The 24,526-nt window shown below is 47.1% G+C and overlaps 2 protein-coding genes across 6 annotated transcripts; one reads left to right on the forward strand and one right to left on the reverse strand.

Annotated features, from left to right (window-relative positions):
- Positions 1-2,270: 2,270 nt before the first annotated feature.
- On the forward strand, positions 2,271-20,659 carry RMND5B (required for meiotic nuclear division 5 homolog B). Of its 5 annotated transcripts, none has more exons than XM_036927776.2 (10): positions 2,582-2,737; positions 10,573-10,723; positions 16,042-16,187; positions 16,333-16,473; positions 17,003-17,103; positions 17,298-17,464; positions 18,350-18,515; positions 19,701-19,803; positions 19,895-20,049; positions 20,135-20,659. In XM_036927776.2, the coding sequence occupies exons 1-10, from the start codon at positions 2,666-2,668 to the stop codon at positions 20,196-20,198; spliced, it is 1,266 nt and encodes a 421-aa protein (XP_036783671.1). In that variant the 5' UTR covers positions 2,582-2,665; the 3' UTR covers positions 20,199-20,659. The 5 variants fall into 5 exon arrangements, with proteins under 5 accessions (XP_057346777.1, XP_036783671.1, XP_036783674.1 ...); XM_036927779.2 differs by having other exon boundaries at positions 2,666-3,016; XM_036927777.2 differs by having other exon boundaries at positions 2,666-3,008.
- Positions 20,660-21,416: 757 nt separating this feature from the next.
- NHP2 (NHP2 ribonucleoprotein) lies at positions 21,417-24,011 on the reverse strand. Its single transcript, XM_036927797.2, has 4 exons — positions 23,773-24,011; positions 23,626-23,695; positions 22,330-22,435; positions 21,417-21,791 (listed from the first exon to the last, which is right to left on the reverse strand). The coding sequence occupies exons 1-4, from the start codon at positions 23,930-23,932 to the stop codon at positions 21,666-21,668; spliced, it is 462 nt and encodes a 153-aa protein (XP_036783692.1). The 5' UTR covers positions 23,933-24,011; the 3' UTR covers positions 21,417-21,665.
- Between the last annotated feature and the right edge of the window lie 515 nt (positions 24,012-24,526).

Here is a 24,526-nt window from a genome sequence, read left to right on the forward strand (position 1 = left end):
CACCCAAGGTGGGCTGAGTTGTCTGTTTGCTAATCAGTAAGTTTATAATCTTACTTGCTAACTTCTTGGGTTTTAAAATACAATCTTATCTTTAAGATGGAATCCTTTCTGCCTTTTACTATGTTTTTTATGGCTGGGTCTGTTTGCTAAATTAGTTGCCCAGGTTGCAAATTACTTGATTAGGGCTGAAGGAGGAAAAACAGCATACAGGTTAAGTTAAAAAATAAGCTGGGCCTGCATGATTAATACAATAAAGACATGGGCTATGCTGAGATACTCTCCTTTATCTGGGGAATATTCAAACATTCCAGGTCAAGTTGCTCCTGGCCTTTTGAGCTTTAACTGATTAGCTGATTAACTCTGTGAATCTTTTCTGGCTTTCTAGTTTTAACTGGTTAATGCTTAATGCCTTGAGTACCTTGTAGTGGGCTTTATTGGCCCTAATTCTCTCTCCACCCCACTCATATCTATATTCCTGCCTAACAGACATGCATTACAAGAATGGATGCAGCAATTATGGATAAAGTGGAAGTTTCATGTACTATATAATCCTACCAGGGCAGGCATGGTAGAGAGGTACAATGGTTCATTGAAATCTGGCCTAAAGTCGGACACCAGTAGTCTACTGGGCTAGTCACTTCACTTATGGAGAGTGCTAGGACGTTGGAATGAGAAGCCCCAAAAAGGAGCCTCGAGCCCTGTGGATATGCTCGCACACCTTGCTGTCTCTCCTATACAACTGAATGTGCAAACCAAAGAGGAGTTATTGAAGCCAGGATATGGCTACTGGAGCAACATCCTGCTCCCAGCCCTAACTGCATTAAACCCTGGAGACACTGTTGTGTGGACATGGCCTTGGACATTTTGACACATGGACCAGTGATGGCTGGCCCTTGGTACCTTGGTGGAAAGGCCTGGAAGCTAGCCTTGTGTGTGTTCCTGGAATAACATCAGAGTGGCCCCCAAAGATCATGCTTGTGTACCAAAACGTCCGGTAGGTAAGAGCATCTTACAGGGGAGTTTTGTTTTATCTTTATGGCCAGTGCATATACCTCCCATAGCCTTATATATTGACCCATCTGTAACTCCCATGGGGAAAGGGGTGAATGTCTGATATAGTAGACCAGGACGAGATACCATTCCTGCCACTGTTTTATCACAGGACCACTCTCTTGCATGTATCCTACCTGATGGACAAGATTTGCCTATGCTGGTGTCATTAAAACATGTATATAATTGCCCTTACAGTTATTTTCTTCTACAGTCCCTGTGGCCTGGATGCTCCCCCTGACTGAAGCTGCCACGTAATGATTGCTCTGAACTCCTTACCTGTTCAGCTACTGGCTACCTGTAGAATGGGTGAGCTATGCATAGGACTTTGAACCTAGCTAAATCCTCTGGCTTGAGGATTATCATGATTTTGTTATTAGTCTGGTTATTAGTCTGGTTACAGTGCTCCAGTTTTCTCGCACAGGAGCATTGGGGAAGTTGGGGAACGAGTAGATTGTGGGGCGAGATTTCTGAAGGGGTGGGTTGTGGGTAAATTGCAATATTTCTAGAATCTCTTGCCTGGCTTTAGTGCACCTCCATACAATAGGTGTTTCCAGGGGGTGAGGAGGAGTAGTACATCTGCATATCAATAGGTAATAACACAGGCTAGGAGGGCTTATCTGGACCTGAGAGATTGGGCGAGGGGTTATTCGGCAGCCCGGTCACGAGAGACACAGGAGAGCAGAAGTGGACTGTTTGTAAGAAATAAACGGGTTTCATAAAGTTTATTTCTCCCTGTAAGTTCGGGGAGAGGAAATACCGGGGCAAAATACCTCTAAAAACCTAAATTAGTCAAAGGGAGAAATAAAGTTTAAAACCTGTTCATTGCTTACAAACTGCAGTCCAGGGCCGTCTCTCTCCTCTGTTCCGGAAGAAGCCAGCCAGCCAGCCAGCCAGCAAGCCCCTCCCCTTAAGCTCTCAGGTTCAGACACGTCCTCCGTTCCCCAGGTAATTACTCACTGACATGTAGATGAACTTCTCTCCACCCCTGAGGATATGCAAATGAACTAAAGCCAGGAGAGATATTCTGGAAATGTTACAATTTTACCCATATTCCCTTTGAGTGATTTGCTTCGGGATTTTCCCCCTGGAGGTACAAGCACCAGGAGGCAACGCAGACAAGCTTAAAATTGTTGGACCCATTACTAGTATTGTGCTGTTCTGTACTGTCTTTAGTGTGAATAAGGATGGGGAGAGGGAGAGGCAGAGCCTTCCTGGCTTAGAGCTTCTGAGCGCGCGGCTGTGTCTGCCGGACCTAGGGGCGCCCGGCCGCCCGGCCGCCCGGCCAGGCGTTGTTTCCCGCTTCCTGGGGGAAAGTCCTGCCTGCCAGCCCCGCGGGTCCCCGCCCGCCCGCAGGTGGGTGGGTCTGAGTCTTTCCCGCAGACGGGACGGTCGCCGCCTGGCCTGCGGCCTCCCGCACCGGAAGAAGTCCCGGTTCAAACCCCCGAGCGCCAGAGGAGAGGCCACCCGACTCCTGCGGGCAAGTACACTCTAGGTGGGCGGGAGGGGAGGCCTCCGTGACCGAGCTGCGCGCTCTTGGGAGGGCCACCCCCCCGCGAAGCCGCGAGTGGGCGAATCCGGATGCGCGGACCAACGGCCGTGGCTTCCGGTTCCGATGACTGCAGCGCCGGAAGCCAGGCCGGGGCTGCGGGACCAAGTGGGAGCCTGCGGGCTTCCGGGCCGTGAGGTGTGAGTCAAGGGCGGGGCGCAGTTGCCGGCGGAAAGGGCGCGGCGCGGTGGGCGGTGGCTGCCCCACCTCCCGGGCCCCTGGGCTTCTCCGGAAGCTCCCGGCCAGGTGCTCGCACCGGGCCGCCTTCGGGCTTGCTCTCTCCACAGTCGTCGGTCTCGGGCGGGGAGCTGGAGCCCCACGGACTAGTAGGGCACTCGAGGGGCCGCCTTTGCCCGAGGAGTCGCTCGAACTCAGACGTCGCATCCTAGTGCGACCCCCACAGTCGGAGGTAACTAGGTTCGTACGAGGGGGTCTGGCAGAGCATACGAGCAGGGACTTTGGAAGGATGGGTAGGAGTTTGCCGGTCCTTTGCGCGTTATGCAGGTAATGCAGGTGAAACTCCCAGTAGGGGCTGCAGTACAGAGGACACGGTGGGCCTTTTCCTTTCTCCAGTTTTGGTTAACGACAGAAGAAAGATTTGAAACTTCAAATAGAGATGTGCAGTGAAGAAGAGGAACAACGTGATATGATAGCAGACTAGTGTGGGGCTGGGGCAGTGAGGTCAGCATTAGATGATGTGGTCTAGGAGAGCATCTCTGAAGAGCTGACGTTAGCACTGAGACCCTGATGAGGTAGCCATGGGAAAGTCTCGGGGAAGAGTGTTTCAGGCAGAGGGAACAGCCGGTGCAAAGGCCCTGAGGCAGAAATAAACTCAATGTAGTCAAGGAACGGAAAGAAGGCTAGTGAATGTAGTTGGAGTATGGCACGTGAGGGGAGAATGGTAGGAGATGAGGTCAGAGGTGATTAGGAGTCAACTCAAATAGAGCTTTGTAGGTGGTAAAAAAGAGGGTGGATTTTGTTCTAAGTAGGATGGGAATTTATTGGGTTTTAAGCAGAGGAATGGTGTATAAGGTGAATAGATAGAGATGGGGGGCGTGCAGAAGTGTAAGAGTTGGGTCAGTGGAAGGCTAATTCTGCGTCAGGCAAAAGGGACCTTTCTATGATCTGCACAAAGTTCCCTTCTACTCCATTGCCCCAGAAGGGGCCCCTCTGTTTCAGGATGCTGTAGACGGGACAAATTCCCCGTGCATGCCTTAGTGAGGATTTAATATTTCACTTATCTCTTCCTGCCGGCCATGGCAGGTTTGAGCTCAGGCCCCCTATTCCCAAGGATTAGGAAGTAGGACATGGACATGCTGTTTAAAAATGTTCACTGAACACTCACTGTGGACCAGACCCTGGGCTGGGCATGGAGGGAGCAGAGAGGACTCTGGACTCCAGAGCAGCTCACAGTGTGTTGGGGGAGACAGACGTGTGAACAGCATTCACTGTGTCACCACGCAGAGGCTCAGATATGTGTGGTATGGGCATCCTCCACCGAGGTTTGTGAAGAGAGGAGAAGGCAAGGAGATTTCATTGAGGGCCTGGTGGGAAGCTGATGATTAAACTGTATCTTGTATTCTCCATGCAGAGAAGTGTGAGGGCACTCTGGACCTAGGAACAGCTTGTGCAAAGAAAGGGAATATACAATTACAAAGGGTTTGTCTGTCAAGCCATGGCAGTGTTGAGCCATGGGGTGACAGAATCTGATGTGTTCCTTTGGAGCGATCACCCTGGTGGTTAATTTCTGTACATGTGAGACCTTGGGGAGGAAGGCTTAGGACAGTGGATTTGAAATACCATTAGATTAATTATGGTTTGTCAAAGACAAGCTCTCATGCTCATCCATCCTTGTGCCTGGTGAATATGACCGACTGTGATTTGGGCAGATGGCTCACCCTGAACAGACTGAATAGTCTCCTGGGTTTTTTGGATGGAATACCTGCAAGCAGTTATATTTTCCCAGCTCATTTGTCTTTAAATTTGTTGAGTCAGTCACACTTCTCAGGTAAGTGTACATTGAATCAGTCTACCCAGGGCTTTTTTTCTGTATTTATTCATATATTCTGTTTTAATCCAGTTTCTCCGTTCTACCCCCACCAGAGGAAGCCACTGTGATGTGTTTGGTGTATATCATTTTATTTGCATGTGTCCTTGGTTGTATACAGGTATTTTTTTTTCTGTCTTTTATTTTTTTATTATTTTTATACATGCATAGCTTCCTCCATTATTAACATCCTCCACCAAATGTCCAACTTTTTTTTTTATCATTAATGTACAATCACGAGCAACATTGTGGTTACTAGATTCCCCCCATTCCCAAGTTCCACCTCATACCCCAGTACAATCACTGTCCATCAGCATAATAAGATGCTACAGAATCACTATTTCTCTTCTCTTTTCTATACTGCCTTCCCTGTGCCTCCCCCTACATTATGTGTGCTAATCATAATGCCCCTTTTTCCCCTTATCCCTCCCTTCCCACCCATCCTCCCCAGTCCCTTTCCCTTTGGTAACTGTTAGTCCATTCTTGGGTTCTGTGAGTCTGCTGCTGTTTTGCTTTTGTTCCTTCAGCTTTTTCTTTGTTCTTGTGTTCCACAGATGAGTGAAATCATTTGATACTTCTCTTTCTCCGCCTGGCTTATTTCACTGAGCATAATACCCTCTAGCTCCATCCAAGTTGTTGCAAATGGTAGGATTTGTTTTCTTCTTATGGCTGAATAATATTCCATTGTGTATATGTACCACATCTTCTTTATCCATTCATCTACTGATGGACACTTAGGTTGCTTCCATTTCTTGGCTATTGTAAATAGTGCTGTGGTAAACATAGGGGTGCATATGTCTTTTTTTTTTTTTTTTTTCAATTTTTGAAAATTTTAATGGAGACATTGAAATTAGGATTTCTAGCTCCCATGGCAACTGAAAAGATAAAAGCAAATAAACATGGTATTCATTAAAGTCACAAAATGAAAGAAGTAACAGAGACATAAATGCCACAAAGCAAGAAACAAGAGGACCTAAATCCAAACATCTACATAAGAATAAACGAAAGAAATTACCTTCTCCTATAAAGCAGTAAAGATTCGGTTGCCAAAAAGAAAAAAAAAATTCAACTGTGTGCTGCTTACAAGAAAAACATCCTAACAATATAACAAGAGAGACTAAAAATAAAGGACGTTCAAATATAAAACGGACAAATGCAAACACAAAGAAAGCGGGGGTGGCAACATTACTATGATGCAGAGTGGATTTCAGGGCAAAATGAGGAGGTAATCAAGCTTAGGTTGATTTTTAAAAAAGACACTTCAAAGTGAAATATAATCAGAAAGCAACCCAGCGGTTGCCTGAGGCTAGTGGTGGGGTGGAAAGAATGAAGTTATCAGTTCAGAAACCTTATGAACTGCATAAACAGTAAAGCAAAATTCAGTAAAATGAAAATTGTCAGTATATAAGTCAAAAACATGATTTTTCTTAGGAACCTTCAGTACATACACACCCTAAAGAAAAGAGCAGAGTGGGGACAAAGATTTATGGGCAAGGATATTCACAGCATTATTATTTATATACATTGTTTATATAATTGAGAAATACTGGAAGCAATTCAAATGTCTAAATGATTGGAGACTGGTTAGGCAAATTACGGAACATCCACATAATGGAATATTCTATAGCTGGTATCTCTGAGGAATTTTAATGACATGGGAAAATGCCTGATATATAATGTAGAACGGGAAAACGAGATCAAAACAATTCGTTCATGATAACAACAACAACAAAAAAACTATACATTCAATGCAATCTCAATTAGCAAGGAAAAATGCATTCCACACATGCACACACTTCTAGGGAAAAAAATTAAGATAGTAGTTGTGATTTTTGTTTTATGGTTGCCAGAAAATATATTAGTTGTGATTTTTATTTTATGGTTTTCCAAACATTTAAAAATATGTATGTATTCCCATTATCATCAGAATTATCCAATTTCACTAAAAAACAAAACCCTCCACAGAATGAGCCAAGCAGTAAGTATATTTCTGCTAAGAATTTCAAGGGCAGAATTAAGGTGTCAAGCTGGTGACCCCAAGAGGCTGAAGCTGGAACGCCTGTAACAGGAAGGAAGTCAGATGAACAATAATTACAGCCCCTTTGTATCACGTGGAGGTCGGCAAACTATGGTCCAATGGCCAAATCTTGCAATTTCGAACTGCTTGCAAGTTTAGAATGGTCTTTATATTTCTTTCTTTTTTTTTTTTTTAATTTATTTTTATTTATTTATTTATTTTTTGTGAGGGCATCTCTCATATTTATTGATCAAATGGTTGTTAACGACAATAAAATTCTGTATAGGGGAGTCAATGCTCAATGCACAATCATTAATACACCCCAAGCCTAATTTTCGTCAGTCTCCAATCTTCTGAGGCATAACAAACAAGTTCTTACATGTAGAACAAATTCTTACATAATGAATAAGTTACATAGTGAACAGTACAAGGGCAGTCATCACAGAAACTTTCAGTTTTGCTCATGCATTATGAACTATAAACAGTCAGTTCAAATATGAATACTCATTTGGTTTTTATACTTGATTTATATGTGGATTTCCACATTTCTCTCTTTATTATTATTATTTTTAATAAAATGCTGAAGTGGTAGGTAGATACAAGATAAAGGTAGAAAACATAGTTTAGTGTTGTAAGAGAGCAAATGTAGATGATCAGGTGTGTGCCTGTAGACTATGTGTTAATCCAAGCTAGACCAGGGCAATAAAACATCCACGTATGCAGAAGATTTCTCTCAGAACAGGGGGGGTGAGGTTCTAAGCCTCACCTCTGCTGATCCCCAATTTCTCACCTGATGGCCCCCCTGCGACTGTGCCTGTCTTAGGTTGTTCCTCCCTTGAGGAATCTTACCCGTCTCTGGCTAACCAGTCATCTTCCGGGGCCATACAGGGAAATGTGAAGTTGGTAAGTGAGAGAGAAGCCTTACTGTTTGAAATGCATATGTCTTTTTGAAACTGGGATCCTGCACTCTTAGGGTAAATTCCTAGGAGTGGAATTCCTGGGTCAAATGGTATTTCTATTTTGAGTTTTTTGAGGAAACTCCATATTGCTTTCCACAATGGTTGAACTAGTTTAGATTCCCACCGGCAGTGGAGGAGGGTTCCCCTTTCTCCACATCCTCGCCAGCATTTGTTGTTCCTAGTCTTTTCAATGTTGGCCATCCTGATTGGTGTGAGGTGATATCTCATTGTGGTTTTAGTTTGCATTTCGCTGATAATTAGCGATGTGAAGCATCTTTTCATGTGCCTATTGGCCATCTGAATTTCTTCTTTGGAGAAGTATCTGTTCATATCCTCTGCCCATTTTTTAATAGGGTTATTTGCTTTTTGGATGTTGAGGCATGTGAGTTCTTTATAAGTTTTGTTAACCCCTTGTGGGATATGTCATTTAGAAATATATTCTCCCATACTAGGATGCCTTTTTGTTCTGCTGATGGTGTCCTTTGCTGTACAGAAGCTTTTTAGCTTTATGTAGTGCGACTTGTTCATTTTTTATTTTGTTTCCCTTGCCCGAGGAGATGCGTTCAGGAAAAAGTTGCTCATGTTTATATTCAGGAGATTTTTTTCCTATGTTTTCTTCTAAGAGTTTTACTGTTTCATGACTTACATTCAGGTCTTTGATCCATTTTGAGTTTCATGTATGGGGTTGGACGATAATACAGTTTCATTCTCTTGCATGTAGCTGTCCAGTTTTGCCAACACCAGTTGTTGAAGAGGCTGTCATTTCCCCAAGTGTACGTGTATTTTTAATTGACATAAGTGGTACTCTGCTTGGAGTTCATTTTGTTTGTTTTTTCCCCTGCAATACTGTATTTTGGGATATTAGTGATGTAGCTACAGCTGGAACATGGTTTCTAAATGCCACCCAGGTTTCCATTCCTGCATCCCCCCCATTTAACTTTATTGTCTTAGCAGTTTCCGCCAGTGATGAGGGCCCTAGATCATCTCCCAGCCCCTGCCACAGCACACTATGCTTGGAGGAAAATCCTTGTACCCATCTCCTTCCTCAGCTTTTTAATACAATTTCAAGATGCCAACTTGGGCTTCCCTTTGATAATCCTGGTATCAGTTGCTGTCTGACAGGGCTGGACTGTTTGATCTGGATAAGGCCCTGACCTTTCTTGAACTGTGTCTGTTTTGGTAAATTGTGATTCAGGTTTCCAGACACTCTTGGCAAATGTTTTGTGCTGCCATGTTTCCTAATTGATCATCTCACAGGCCCTGTAGTTAATTTCCTGTTTCTTGTTATCACTAATTGTTACTGTACACTGATTCCAAACATAGGTATTGGCTGCTTTTCCTTCCTGGTGAGAAGGTGGCCTGTTAGGCTGGTCCAAACGCTACTGGGATGCAAAGTCCTTCAGAGAAGGGCTGTAGAGCCAGACTGTCTGGCTTTAGTTCCCAGGTCCTCCGCTTCCCAGCTGTGTGAACTTGGGTGACTTATTTAATCTTTCTGTGTCTCATTTTCACCTTATAAAGTGGGTCTAGTAATTGTACCTACCTCATAGTGTTTTTATAAGAATGAAATAAATTAGTTAATGCATGCAGTCATTAGACCAGTTCCTGGCACATAAGCCCCTGTGATTATTTCAAACAAGAGTCACTTATATTTCACTCTTAATGACTCATATCCAGTTATAGGGGGCATGAAAAGGAGGGTATATCTTCTATAAACCATGATTATAAATTCTAGTATGATAGCATCAACTGTAAGGGGAGAGGATGTAAATACATCTCAAGAACGTGGGTGCCTTTTCCCCATTACTTGTTGCCTGTCCAGAAAGGAGGCCAGGCTGGGCCCAGATGAGGCTAGGGCTGATGATGCTAGTGGGGTGGGAATGGGAAGGCTGATGAAGGTGAAGCTCCTACCCGCCCCCCCGATGGGCACCTTGGGCACAGGATTCTCCTTGTGGTGTTACTCTGTTCCCATGTGCAGAGGACGGGCATCTGGCCGGATCTGAGCGTTTGAGAGAGCCTTCGCATCTCAGATCCTTAGATGGAAGGATGGGGAGGAAGCTCTGTCACCAAAATGTTGAGGATTGTCCTTGTGTTCAGTGTCAAAGCCTGCTCTGCAATGGATGGGAGCAGCAGCCCAAGATGGAAGGGACTTAGGAGGAAGAGAGCCTCAGTGATAGGCAGGGTGGGACAAGAAATGTCACTTTGCTGTCAGTCTTTCACCAGGAGGGAAGGTTGTTACAAGAGGTATTTTAATCCAGCTGGGGAGGCAGGCCCTCAAACAGATCACCCAGTTATCAAAACTGAAAAAGAAGGGAGCCCAGTAAGAATTGAGGGAGCCAGGTGGGAGCAGGCTAGGGACTGCTGCTGACAGAGATGACCTCTGAGCTGACCTGGAAAGGATGAGCCAGCTTCTCAGGCAGCTGAGGTGAGAGGTGATGGAGAGGAAGCACCATCCATCAGGACCTGGAGCTGTGAAGGAGCTGTGGGCCAGCGGCCCGGGAGACTCAGGCTAGAGCTGTGGGCAGGGCCAATCTGGCCAACATGATTGTCTGTTGCTCCTTAGGCTGTGTTTCCAAGTATCAGCCATTCAGGGACTGCCTTCATCACTTCCATCTCTTGCATGTTTGGATTTCTAGTTAGACAGGATTGCCTGACAAGGGCTCTGCAAGGCCTCCTCTCTTTTCTGATTAAAAAGAGATGAACAAGGATTATAGAATGAAAAGAGGTGAAAACAGTAATTTTCTTACCATGATTCAAAATTTGCCTGTCCTCAAGCCTGCCTGCACCCCCTGCTGGCTGGGGTGATGGGATCTGTGGTCAGTAACAGTAAAGCTGGGGATTTCTGAGCATTGATACATGGTATGGGTAGGTGAAGGGATTTGGGCACCCTCTCCACTATGCCCTGCCCTGGCCCTGGTGGGGCCTGACAGTGGACCTCCTTCCCCCGCCACAGGCAGAAGCCGCCATGGAGCAGTGTGCGAGTGTGGAGAGAGAGGTGGACAAGGTCCTACAGAAGTTCCTGACCTACGGGCAGCACTGCGAGCAGAGCCTGGAGGAGCTGCTGCACTACGTGGGCCAGCTGCGGGCTGAGTTGGCTGGCGCAGGTGGTTGTCCCCAACGAGAGCCCCACGTGGGCCTGGGGGACTGCTTGGTGACAGGATTCTGGAAGGATGATGGTTAGGACATCAGTACATGGATCCCTAGGCCTCCATGAAGGGAGATGATGGAAGTCTTTCTGAGCTAGTTCAAAAGGCCTAACCGAAGTTATTAATTTACTGGAGAATATTTTCAGACATTGTGCTTTCAATTTGCTTTTTCTATTCTGAATTTTTAAGACATTTTAAGATAGTTTTAAATTTACAGAAAATTTCCAAGAATAGTATAAAGAACTCATATGTACTCCTTACCCAGATTCACCAACTGCTGACTGATTGTTGCCATTGTTTGCTTTATCAGTTCTCTTGCATGTTTTTACTACTTTCTAACCATTTGAAAGGAAGTTGTAGATATCGTACTCCTTTCAGTGTATTTTCTAGGTCAAGGGCATTCTTTTACATAAGGACAGTATAATTATTAAAATCAAGAAATTAAAATTCATATAGATTTGAATTTTATTCTCCAGGTCAGAATCTAGTCCAAGATGAAGCACTGCACTTAGTTTCTCATGTCTGATCTTTAGTTTTTCAACCTGGGACAGTTCCTCCACTCCCCGTTGTTACTCATGACATTGATGTTTTTGAAGCATTAAGGCTAATGGTTTTGTTTGCAAAGTGTCTTGATTTGGATTTGTCAGCTGTTTCCCCCTCGTTCAGGTTTTGCCTTACGTGCAGCAGTACTTCAGAAGTGATGATCTGATTCTCAGGGCATCATACCAGGCAGTGCACGTTGTCAGTTTGTTCCATTATTGGTGATACAAACTTCGATCACTTGGTTAAAATGGTGTCTGCCAGGTTCCTCCACTATAAAGTTAATCTCTCTTTCTTAGCATCAATTAATAAGGAATTTGTGGGGAGATACTTGAGACTATATGGATGTCCTGTGCTTTATCAAACTTAAACCCACTGGTTTTAGCATTCAGTGATGACTCTTACTTGAATCAATTATTACAAAGCTGGTTACAACATGAGGGATTTTTTTTCCTGCTCTATCATTCCTTATATATTTATTAGAGGACATTCAACTACACCTTATTTATTTATTATCAGTTTGCACTCATAAATTCTTATTTTATTCATTGGGTTATAATCCATTACTGCTGTTATTTATTTTGATGCTCACATTGTCTTAGTTCTGACCAGAAGTAACCCCTAGTTCCTATGTCTTTTTTTTTCCAATTGAGCTATAATTCCCATTAAAATGCACCCTTTTAAAGTGTACAATTCAGTGGTCTTTAGTATATTTTCAGAGTTGTACAATCATTACCACCCACATCTATTCAGAACATTTTCATCACCCCCAGAGGAAATCCTACCATTAATATTCATTCCATTCCTCCCTCTACCTCAGCCGCAGCAACCACTTAATCTATTTTCTGTGTTTTACCTATTCTGGATACTTCATATAAATAGAATCATACAGTATCTGGCCTCTTTCACTTAGCATAATGTTTTCAAGGTTCATACCTATTGTTGCATGAATCAGTGCTTCATTCTTTCTGTGCTGGGTCATATGGTAACCCTCTATTTAACTTTTTGAGGAACTGGCAAACTGTTTGCCAGGTGTTACTGCATCATTTTACACTCCCACCATCAGTATAAGTGTTCCAGTTTCTCATGATTAATGATGCTGAGCATCTTTTCATGTGCTTCCTGGCCATTGGTGTGTTTTCATTAGAGAAATGTCTCTAAGTCTTGCTCATTTTTTAATTGGGTTGTTTGTCTTTTGATTGTTGAGTTGTAGGAGTTCTTTATATATGCTTGATGCTAGACCCTCAGTAGATACAGATATGCAAATATATGGGTTGTCTTTACACTTTTTTGATAATGTCCTTTGAAGCGCAGAAGTTTTTAATATTGGTGAAGAACAATTTGTTTTTTCCTTGGTTGCTTATGCTTTTGTTGTGGTATCTAAGAAACCATTGCCTAATCCAAAGCAACCAAGATTTACACCTCTGCTTTTTCTAAGGAAATTACATTTGGTAATTTTGGCTCTTAGACTTTTCAGTTAATTTTTATATATGGTGTAAGGTCCAAAGCCATTCTTTTTCAGGTGGATATCCAGTTGTCCCAGCACTATTCTTTTTCCTATGTCCTTTTGACATGGCCCATCTTTTTTTTTTTTTTTTGAGAGGGCATCTCTCATATTTATTGATCAAATGGTTGTTAACAGTTAATAACAATAAAATTCTGTACAGGGGACTTGATGCACAATCATTAATCCACCCCAAGCCTAATTCTCATCAGTCTCCGATCTTCTGAAGCACAACGAACAAATTCTTACATGGTGAACAGTACAAGGGCAGTCATCACAGAAACTTTCGGTTTTGATCACACATTATGAACTATAAACAATCAGGTCAAATATGAATATTCGTTTGATTTTTATACTTGATTTATATGTGAATCCCACATTTCTCCCTTATTATTTTTTTAATTTTTAATAAAATTCTGAAGTGGTAGGTAGATGCAAGATAAAGGTAGAAAACATAGTTTAGTGCTGTAAGAAAGCAAATGTAGATGATCAGGTGTGTGCCTATAGGCTAAGTATTAATCCAAGCTAGACAAGGGCAACAAAACATCCATGGATGCAGATGATTTCTCTCAGAATGGGGGGGTGAGGTTCTAAGCCTCACCTCTGTTGATCCCCAATTTCTCACCTGATGGCCCCCCTGCGACTGTGCCTGTCTTAGGTTGTTCCTCCCTTGAGGAATCTTACCCGTCTCTGGCTAACCAGTCATCTTCTGGGGCGACATGGCCCATCTTTTTAATTGATAGCCCCCAGAATCAGTAATTCCTGCAAGGAAATTGTTTTTCTTTTGGTGGGTAGTGGTATTTTGAAACCAAGATCTGGATTGTTACTGGAGTGTCATAGTTTCTAGTTCTTTTAGTAGATCTGTCTATCTGTCTTTATTTAAATGTACAGACCATGGATTTATACTGATACATTCCAATTCCAATCTGGCATCATAGGGCTCTTCTTAGACCTCCCCCAGCCGTAGCCATATCTCTCTTCTGCAGTGATGAGAAAGAAGCCTACTCCAACATCATCAATACATTTCTCATCTGCTTGATTTCTACAATACATAGAAAGTATTTTCAGAATTGCTATACCTAGTACCACTGAGAAAAACAAATCTACAAAGTAGAGTTTGTTTCCTTTTTTTCAAGTAAATGCACATTGGAAGAGACTTCAAGGTCAAAAGGCTTACAGTGAAAAGTGAGTCTCCCTTTCACCCCTAATTCCCATTTCTTATGTGCCTCTCCCCAAACGTCACCCCTGTCCCCAGTTTCTCAGGTACTCTTCTAGAAAGTAAATGTCTGTCTATGTGCACACATAAGTGTCATGTAGAGGCGATCCTTGAACAATGTGGGAGTTGGGGTGCTGACCCTGTGCAGTTGAAAATCCTCATTTAACTATTGACTCCAAAAAAACTTAACTACTAATACCTACTGTTGACCAGAAGCCTTACCAATAATAGCCAGTTAACACATATTTTGCATGTTGTGTATATTGTATACTGTATCTTATAATAAAGTAAGCTAGAGAAAAAACATTTTTTCAAATTGTCACAACTCTCCAAAAAATTTCCAATGTATTTACTGAAAAACTAATGTGTTAGTGGACCCATGCAGTTCAGACCCAGGTTGTTGAAGGGTCAACTGTGTGTCTATTGCCTCCTTTTTTTTTTTAAACACAAAGGGTAGCATAAAGTACATACTTTCCCACCCCTCACTTCTTCCCCTACATGGTGTACCTTGGGGATCTGTGTCAGTACATAGAATTCTGCCTCATCTGTACACCTGGCTGCTTAGCATTCCAGTAAATGGTTGTGCCATGCTGTAGTTTATGCCCAGGGTTCCTGTGTTAATGACATCTACTAACTGTGTGTGCTAGAACAGTTTTCTCTTGTGAGTCTGAAACACATTTATTCTGTCTGTGCTCTTGCTTAACAGATGGTTGTGGCTGTTGGGTGTTTACAGGGAGACCATGTCTTTTCCGATGGACATTTTTGTTGGCTAACAGTGGTCAGTGGGGTCTTTGGGTGGTGGAGATCAGGGATTTCAGGTTAAAGGCTTTGGTTTTCCTAAAGGGATGTGCACAGTGTGGCCCTCTGTGACCTGGAGGGAGCAGAACTTAGGAAATGAGTGGCAGATTTGGGTTTGGGATGGCGGGAATGGTATGTGGTTCTGCCCAGTCTTCCTGAAGTAGGTGGTTGCCCCATCCACTGTCTCATGTTTGTATTTGTCAGGACTCATTCAGTTATAAGCGGCAGAAACCCAGTTCAGACAAGCTTGAACAAACTGGCAGGGGTGGGGAAGTCTGGACTTAGGGACTCAGGTAATGAAATGTCCAGGCCCAGCTGGATCCATGTGCTCGTGTTACCCTCAATCTACACTGGTCCCCAAGATGACTGTGGTGCTCCAGCAGCTCCAGTTCACATTTTGTTTTTTTAGCAACCTGGCAGAATGCATCTCTCTTCAGGGCTTTCAAGTCTTGAAGTTTAGATCCTCCCTGGCCCTTTTGGGTCACGTTTCCTTTCCTGAACTGAAGTGCAAAGAAGGGGCGTAGATGCTGGGCTAGAGGAAGGGGCCAATGCCCTGTCTGCTCTCCTCTCTTCCTAGGCCATACAAGCTCTTGCCAGTTGGTCTGGCTCCAGCCTGGCCATGGGGCTGGAAACTACTGAAAGTCTGAAGTCCTGAGCCAGAAATGTCCCTGAGCTTCCCTGGCAAACCCCAGTCTGCCTGGTATCCTGGGGGTTGATAAGAGTCTTTTAACATAGAACAACTCTTTGTGGTTCAAACTGTCACTCAAGACAATACGGAGTCACCCTGCATGGTGGTGAGGAGCATGGGCTTTAGATCTGTCACCGTATGTCCTGGTTACCACCTCAGCATGCAGCACTCAGCCTCCCAGAACTGAAAAGGAGTAAGAGGGGCCAGGGGGCTGGCAGGAGAGTGTGGCTGTCCTGCAAACCTGGCTCTCTCCAGCCGGTCTGGCAGCTGAGGCTTTATTACATTAGGATACTAACAGTGCCCACCTGACCCACATTTCACAGATGAGGAAATGAAGACTGAGAGAGATGTCCCGGTTGACCAGTTCCAAGTCATGCAGTTAAAAAATGGAAGGACCTGGAATAGAAGCTGGTTCTCTCCCTCTGGGGTTCAAGGCTGCCTCCTGAGCCCCTAGGCTGGCGTTTAGCTTACAGATAGTAGGGACAAGGGCTGCTTCTGTGTCCTGGCTCACTGCCAGTGTTTCTCTGCAGCTCTTCAGGGGACCCCTCTCTCAGCTACCCTCTCCCTGGTGATGTCCCAGTGCTGCCAGAAGATTAAAGACACAGTGCAGAAACTGGCCTTGGACCACAAGGACATTCACAGCAGTGTCTCCCGAGTGGGCAAAGCCATCGACAGGGTGAGCATGTGGGCAACCCTGGCCTGGGGCAGGGACCCGCTGGAACTGGGATCCACTGGGGCTGGCTTGCTCAAGGGCTCATCAGGAAAGCAAGCACGAGAGGTGCCATGTCGAGTCACAGGACCATGTCTCTGGCCCTCGTCAGAACTTTGACTCTGAGATTTGTGGTGTGGTCTCTGACGCGGTGTGGGACTCGCGAGACAAGCAGCAGCAGATCCTGCAGATGGCCATCGTGGAGCACCTGTACCAGCAGGGCATGCTCAGCATCGCCGAGGAGCTGTGCCAGGTATTGCCCGGTTGGGGAAGGGGCTGGAGCCTACCTGTTCTGCTTTCTGCTTGATAGTTTTCTTTATATTAGGTTCTGGAAATCATTCCCCCTGCCACAAATAGAAGGTGGCTCTAAAAATGTACATATTGAGAAATGAAGTCATTAATTTGCTGGAGTTGGTTGCCAGCCAGGGTTCTGAGTTGAAGTCCAGTATCCCATTTTGTCAGGTGTTAAAGACACACTGGTAGTCAAAGTAAAGCATCCTTCCTTTAATGACATTGAGGACTAAAAAGGAATTATTTTCTCACCATGCTATTTGGGTCTCTAATACCTGGGGTGCTGTTTGTGGTCTGCGTCCTAGGACGCCAGCATGCAGCACTCAGCCTCTCAGAACTGGAGTAAGAGGGGCCAGGGGGCTGGCAGGAGACTGTGGCTGTCATGCAAACCTGGCTTTCTACAGCCGGTCTGGCAGATAAGGCTTTATTATGTTAGGGCAGAGGATTTGGGGAAACTGTCCTCCAGTGGTGGGATCTCACTATCCCCACAGGAATCAACACTGAATGTGGACTTGGACTTCAAGCAGCCATTCCTGGAGTTGAATCGAATCCTGGAAGCTCTGCATGAACAAAACCTGGGGCCAGCTTTGGAGTAAGTCGGCTCTTGGGTGGGCCAGTGGAGGACAGGGCTTGTCTGTCGTCCTCACCTGCCCCAGTATGCCGGACACGCCTCCAGCCCTGTCTCCAGGGCTCACCTAGGCTTCTGGAGCTACCTCTCAGTTCCAGCTCTGCTAGGGCCCGTTCCTTGTCCTCCCCAGCTCTACTCATCTTTTCCCTTCTTCCCAGATGGGCCACCTCCCACAGGCAGCGCCTTCAGGAGCTCAACAGCTCCCTGGAGTTCAAGCTGCACCGCCTGCACTTCATCCGCCTCCTGGCAGGTGGCCCTGAAAAGCAGCTGGAGGCCCTCAGCTATGCCCGGCACTTTCAGCCCTTTGCTCGGCTGCACCAGCGAGGTGAGTGCCCGGGGTGCCAGGGTGGGTGCTGCATGGCTCTGGCAGGTGTCAGCCTGGGCCCAGTTGCGGCCTGGGCCCAGTCGTGGAGTTGCCAGGCCCTCCACATGTGTGGCTGTGTGTTACTGGGATCCTTTCCCTGACCTGAGAACTCAGACGCCTTCCTCATTGTCTGCAAGGTGAATTCCAAACTCAAGGCTCTTTCTCACCTGCCTCTGCCACTTCATCTCAGGACCACCTTTGGTCCCTGACACCTGTCACGTGCTGCACCCCTACCCTGAGCACGTGAAGCCTGGATGTGCCCATGACATGCATGCCTTCATGCTACTTTTGTCTCAGCACAGCCTCTCCCCGCTACAAGAACCATGCTTACTTCCCTAGGACTCACTCCCTCTGGAGCTTCCTTCTGACACTAGGATGCCCAAACCTCAGTCGGAGTCTTGCCTTCCAGATTAACCACTCCTACTGTTAATAGCTTTCTTCTTTAGCTTCAGTCATATTTATTCACACTCTATTTAGGAAAGAACATCACAAAAACCAATCAATGTTATTAAATCCTAGTTAGATACCTCCTGGAAGTTTTTAAAAAGGGAGATTAGCTAGCATTGGCACATACACACACACGAGCCAACCTGAGATCGGAAGGACGAAAGAGAACTGAGCCTCACCTCCCTACTCGATCCTGTATGGTGATGCTTGGCCTTGTCCCACATAAGCAGCCCTGAGACTCCACTTCCCCACTCGGTTTTTGGGGAAAGCAGTTTTGCCTGAGGGCACTTCAGTCCTCCTGCTACCTGTCCCAAGTGTGGTCAGGGCCTGAAAGCCACAGGGCTCAGCCTGCTCCCTGTCCCGCCTCCTGAGCCCTGCACCCACCTGGCTGCCCTGTAGAGATCCAGGTGATGATGGGCAGTCTGGTGTACCTGCGGCTGGGCTTGGAGAAGTCGCCCTACTGCCACCTGCTGGACAACAGCCACTGGGCCGAGATCTGTGAGACCTTTACCAGGGATGCTTGTTCCCTGCTGGGGCTCTCTGTGGAGTCACCCCTGAGTGTCAGGTATGGCCAGCCCTGGGTAGGGGTGGTGAGGGGGGCACAGGTGGGATGGTTTGGAGGGAGATAATTGGCTGAGGTCCTGCCATGTGTTAGGGATAGTACTTGGTGCTTTCACAAACCTAAACTGGGGCTCACTCATCCTTCCAGATAGAGAGCATCTGTTTCCAGTTACAAAAACAGATTAGGAAGAGTTGTGGCCTGAGGTCACCATGAGATAGTGGCAGAGTCAAGGTTCCCATTTTCTAAGTTCCTTTGGATGAGGGCCCTGTCTCACCTGCACCTGACCCCAGGATTGTAACAAGACCCTCTGCAGCCCAGCCTTCTCCCAGCCTCATCTGTCAGCCTCCACCTCCCTTCGGGAGATCTGAGAGCAGCTGAGTAACAGGTATGGAAAGCTTTCACTTGGAAGGCTCTGCAGGAGTGTTCTCATGACTTCACAACCACCTTGGAGTTAGAGGTACTGTTATCCTCATTTTACAGGTGAGAAAACAGACTCAAGACATGAATGAACTTGCCTAGGGCCTTATAGGGAATACAGGGCATGTGAACTGGGCCCCAGAGCCCCACTTGCACCACAGTGGATAGTGTCACGTGCACTGTTTAGGCCCATTGCGGAATCTCATGCCCCACATGTGATGGCCTCCGGGTACAGAACACTTTCACAGTGGGAACACCACTGGCCCCCTCAGACAGGATGGTCTGTAGTGCATGACTTCCCTGTGTGTCATAGGAACTTAGCACTGGAGGCTCCAGCCAGTTGGCTCTCCACTCCCGCCCAAATCATGAGATCTGAATCTGCCCCTCCTGTTTCTAAGTGCCCTAGCTGATAACCAGTGATAGAGGTATGTTATGACAGCAAAGCCAGGTAGACAGGCAGGCTTTCTACAGTTTCAGGCTGGTCACTGTTCTCATGTACCAACTTTTTAGTGATTTGGATGAGCAGCTATGTGCCCCTTTTGTCTTTGCCATAGGTTCTCAAACTTTGGGGCATTAGAATGCCTGTAGAGTTGGATACACATAACTACACATGTGGCACTTGATGAGCAACCAGAGAGATTTTCAAGGACCCATTTGACCATGTGCCATTTCAGAACTCTGTCCCCGGTCATGTGCCGATGGGTGTGCCAGTCCCTTTGTCTGTGCTGGGTTCTTGGTCTGGGCTGCTCCAGCCCCTGCTTTGTTCTGCAGCTTTGCCTCTGGCTGCGTGGCGCTGCCTGTGCTGATGAACATCAAGGCTGTGATCGAGCAGAGGCAGTGTACAGGGGTCTGGAGTCACAAGGATGAGCTACCGGTGAGGCCTGCCAGGGGAGGTGCAGGGAGAAGGTGCTAGAAAGGACAGATGGAACAGGCAGTGGAACTCAGTTCTCTTCTGGCCTCCCCAGATTGAGATTGAACTAGGCATGAAGTGCTGGTACCACTCAGTGTTCGCGTGCCCTATCCTCCGCCAGCAGACGTCAGATTCTAACCCTCCCATCAAGCTCATCTGTGGCCATGTTATCTCCCGAGATGCCCTCAACAAGCTCATTAATGGAGGAAAGTAAGTTCCCAGTGCTCTGTTCCATCTTGATCTTGCACTCCTGCTGATCAGCCCTGAGATGTTCTTGCTTTTCCTCCCTTTGCAGGCTGAAGTGTCCCTACTGTCCCATGGAGCAGAACCCAGCAGATGGGAAACGCATCATATTCTGATTCTTGCCCAGAAGGAACTTTGTGGAGAGGAGTTTTTCACCCATGAGCCTTGGTCTGTCTCACTGGGGGTGCTTGGCTTTGGTTCATTGTGGTTTGTTTCAGGCTGAGGAGTATCAGTGTGGGCAGGGGCCGGACCAGCCAAGGAGGGAGATGGACCAACCAGCACCAGGCAGCTGGCTCCTTGGCTGTGAGGGCAGGAGATGCTGGCCTCTATACTCCAACTCAGCTTCTCTGCTTGTATTTGCCATTGGCTTTGCGGCAACCAAAGAGGGGCAAAGAACTTGGCCAGCAGCAGACATCTTTCCATCCCTACACTCAGCCAAGTCTCTTAGTGCCACACCACCTGTGTCCACTCTGGTTACTGTACAGCTTTCCAACTGTGTCCATGTTCCACTGTAAATAGTCTGGGTTGCAATTGAATGCCGTTGTTTTATAGCTGAGCAAATACATTCATAGGCCTTCTCCTTTGCCTTACTACCCACCGCACACAGGTAATGGGCATGGCCTGGCTGCTGCTGGCAGTGGGAGCCTGGCAGCCACAGCTGCAGTCAGGGAGAACCCAACCTGCTGAGAAATGTCAGACCCTGGGGACACACTGCTTTCACATACATGTATATAAAGCCTTAGTACCTCCTATTAGAAAGCAGTAAAGGGGATTTAGGATGACATGACTCATAGCCTGTAAGGGAAAGCTTGGTGGTTTTGTATGCTGAGTCCTGTGCTGGGCCTTTGAAACAAGAATGCACCGGAAGTCTAAAATGTAGGGACTGGGTTACCAGGGTCATTATGCAATCAGGAGAGATGGCCTGGGCTTCTGTATTTAGTTTCATATTCCTATTTAAAGTTTACTATGTGGGTGGGTAAAGTGCATAAGCTTTCCAGTGGCATTTAAGGCTCATGAGGGAAGAAGAAAAGAGGAATGGGGCTGTCCCCAATATAGGGGCTGCAGTCTTCCAGGCAGTGGGTTCTGGGCTCAGCTGCCTTGTTCTGTGGCTCCCATCGACTTGGAAGTGGGACGTGAAAGTTTGGGGGTGGGCAGCAGAGTCAGTTCTCAGCTTGGGTCTAGTGCTGGCCCCGGTGCCAACCAGGCATTAGCACTGAACACTGAAGTCCTTCAGATTCTCTGGTGAAAAAGACTGCTTCCACTCTTTCCTGCCCACCAATACCTTGGTACCACCAGCAGCTGCTACTTAAAAAAACACCCACAGACTCACCACATTTTAGTCTTAGCATTTTACTTCCGCCACACCGCATCCTTGGAACTGTCTTCATTGAAGCTGAATAGGAAATAGCACTGGTGGAGACGATGATGGCTTTGCCTTCATAAATAGCTCCTGGAGCTATCTGGGAAGAATACATGCCTCAGGACTGGGATGATGCGTGAGCATGGAGACCAGGAGGGCAGCCAGCCGGCACACGGCCAGGCCAACAGCTGCTGGGGCAGGTGGCCAGGTCTGCCTAAGTCCTTCACATGGGTGGGGGCAGGGCTTGCACCTCCTCTAGGCACTCGTCATAGGCCTCCTGGTACTCCTCATGGGGCTTGACCATTATCACACAGGTAGGGCGTTTGGAGCCCGCAGCTGCACCCAGGTCCTACAGAGGAGGGGAAAGGGCTGTGTGTGAAAAGGCTGCACAGGGAGTCAGACCCATGACCCACTGGCCTAACCCAGCTAACATGCCATCATTTCAACTCTGCAAACTAGGCCTACATTCCCACACAGCAACTATGAAAGGGCTCCTGCTCAGCAGGGGCTCTCCTTAGGTAGGGCCTGCACTCTCCAGGTCCCTGCCACCTCCCATTCCTGTGCTCCAGACCTGGCCCCTACTGTGTAAAAGGAAGGACAGCTATGTGTCACAAACACCCCTTCTGAGCGCTGCACCTACCTAATAGGACTGAGTTCACAGACTATGTCCAGAGAAGGAGTTTTGCATTTTATAAGAAGAAAACTGAAGAGCAGAGAGGTGACCTACCTGCAGTCCCTCAACAGGAAGCAGCTGAGCCAAGAATGCAGGGGCCTGTCTTTACTCCAAAGCTGCCCATACTCTTTCCCACTATGGCCTGCTGTGGCCAACCTGATCCCAGAACCCTCTTCCAGCACTGACCAAGACCAGGGGCTCCTGTGTTCCTTACCGTCTTAGAAGGGATATAGACATAGGGCAAGTTCCGGTCCTCACACATAACAGGGAGATGGCAGTATACCTCAATGGGTAAAGTGTCTCCTGCCAAAACCATGATCCTGAAATGAGAGAAATGCTGTTGTCTCTGGTTTGCTTGTTCCCTTTTTCAGTTTGAAGTGCCACCTGGACTGGGCCTTGGGGGTACAGAGGTGGGTAAAATGGCCCCTGCCCTCAAGGAGCCAACTGTTAATGTGGGTCTCCCAAACTTGTGTGCAAAAATTTGTTTGGTGACTGCATTCCTCTGGGGAGGTGATCTCTCTTTCTTTACCACCAAATGCCACCACATGGTATTGTGCTGGGACAGATGAGGTATGGGAGAATGCCAAAGAGTAAAATTTCGGCTGTTTCTGGAGAGTCAAGAAATCAGGAGTCAACACTTGAACAGAAAGCTGAATGATAGGCAGCCCATCAACGGGGTAGGGACAGGGAGGGCATTTAAGGCTGAGAGAATCAGAATGGCAAAAGACACAGGAATCCAGGTGGGAATACAGATTAGAGAGATTGACAAGCCACACCCAAGAGCCTTGAGTGAGGAGCTAAGCAGTATGGACTCATTCCAAGACTGATAGGGAACGAAGTAAGGCTTGCCAGAGACTCCTCAGCTGAGATGTCAGGGCTCTGAGGCAAGAGTCTCGGGAGCCCTGAAGATACAGAAGGAAGTCTGTTCTCCAGGGAGTGAGGGGCAAACACAAGGAAAGAGCTCTTGGTTCAAGTACTGCATCCACACTACCCTAGTTTTCCTTTTGCCTCCTGATCCCGCAGCATTATTTTATCTCTTGAGTACCTACAATGTATCAAGACATTCTGGGGAGAAAGCAATGGGGCTTTATCCCTGTGTGGCCTGAGCAGAGAGATGGAATAAAAATGCAATTTTATTTCAGATTCTAAGACATGCCAATGATACAGAATAATAACGTCATTCTCACTGCACCCTGCACCTTTCCTTCACCATCTATTAAGTTTTAATTCTGTGTGTGATTTGATTGAATAATTGTCTCCCCATAGCACAGTGCCTGAAAAAGAGACAATAAACAGTCGCTGAATGAAGCCGGGGTCTACGGTAAATGAGTTGGCTTATTCCATTTCCCCCGTGTAAGTGATGTGATGGATCGGTTAGCTGTACTGAAGGGAATTACCGACTTCTTGATGATTTCTATATGGGTCTGAGCACTTTTACCGAGCACCTATTAAGTAGGGATACCTCCGTTACCTTTAGAAATTCAAAATTCGGTGGGAGGGGAGTTCGTACCCTTTCTCGCCTTTGTTGATAAATTTCTGAACCTCCTTCACCCCGCGCCGAATCTGCTTCTGCTTCACAGCTGCAACGATACAAGGGTCAGTCGGGGACCGCGTCCCGCAGCCCGCGCCCCCACGGGCTACCGCGCTCCCGCCGCACCTTTCTTTATGCATTTGTAGAGTTTCCGCGTGAGGCGCCGAGAAGCCAGGGGCTGCGCGATGGGGTTCAGATTGACCAGCAGCTCATGGTAAGTGCGCTCCCCACCGCACGTTTCCACCGGCGTCTCCGGCCCGTCTGGATCTGCCTTAATTTTGGTCATGGCCGCGGCCAACTGCACCGATTTTCTAATAGTCCAGGGAATGCATGCGGCCTACCCTCCAGGAACCACTTCCGGGTTGTCCCACTCTGCTGGAGGCCGGAGGGACACTACGACCAATCAGGAAACGAGGTCTCCCGACTCAGCCCAATCGTTGACGCTAGGCATCTTAAGTAAGGGGCGGGGTCTCGGCCGTAGGGGCGGAAACCCCCCCCGCATGGCTAAGAGGCGGGGCGGAGCGCGTTGGGGGCGGAGCTAGGGCTGCTCTGGCTCGGGTAGAGGCACTCTGAGGCGGGGGGCAGGGCCGGGCAGGGCCTGGCAGGGGAGGGGCGGGCCAGGCCGCTGGCTTTGCGCGGTCCTGGGTTCGGAGTCACTGGGACTGGGAGCGGGAGGAGTCGCAGTACATGTCGCGGCTTGAGCATATTTGAGGAGACGCGATCCGTGTCTAAAGGGCAGGGTCTGCGTCCTGCGTGGGGAAGGTTGGTCCGCGCGGCAGGATTGCGGGCCACCGCAGAACCTGACCCCGCAGACAGGCTCGGAGGGTGTTCCCTAGGTGGCCAGGTGAAGGTAAATTTGACGCCACCGAGGGTTTGCCCC

This window comes from Manis pentadactyla, chromosome 13, assembly GCF_030020395.1.
Source record: "Manis pentadactyla isolate mManPen7 chromosome 13, mManPen7.hap1, whole genome shotgun sequence".
NCBI lineage: Eukaryota > Metazoa > Chordata > Mammalia > Pholidota > Manidae > Manis > Manis pentadactyla.

Bases quoted from the DNA above. Each gene is read 5' to 3' on its own strand.
- RMND5B (XM_036927776.2), top strand. From the start codon at position 2,666: ATGACTGCAGCGCCGGAAGCCAGGCCGGGGCTGCGGGACCAAGTGGGA. The intron at 16,188-16,332 runs GTGAGCATGTGG...GGCCCTCGTCAG, and splicing joins TGGGCAAAGCCATCGACAGG to AACTTTGACTCTGAGATTTG. The intron at 18,516-19,700 runs GTATGGCCAGCC...TTTGTTCTGCAG, and splicing joins GAGTCACCCCTGAGTGTCAG to CTTTGCCTCTGGCTGCGTGG.
- NHP2 (XM_036927797.2), bottom strand. From the start codon at position 23,932: ATGACCAAAATTAAGGCAGATCCAGACGGGCCGGAGACGCCGGTGGAA. The intron at 23,696-23,772 runs GTGCGGCGGGAG...GTATCGTTGCAG, and splicing joins CTACAAATGCATAAAGAAAG to CTGTGAAGCAGAAGCAGATT. The intron at 22,436-23,625 runs GTACGAACTCCC...CTCTCATTTCAG, and splicing joins ATCAACAAAGGCGAGAAAGG to GATCATGGTTTTGGCAGGAG.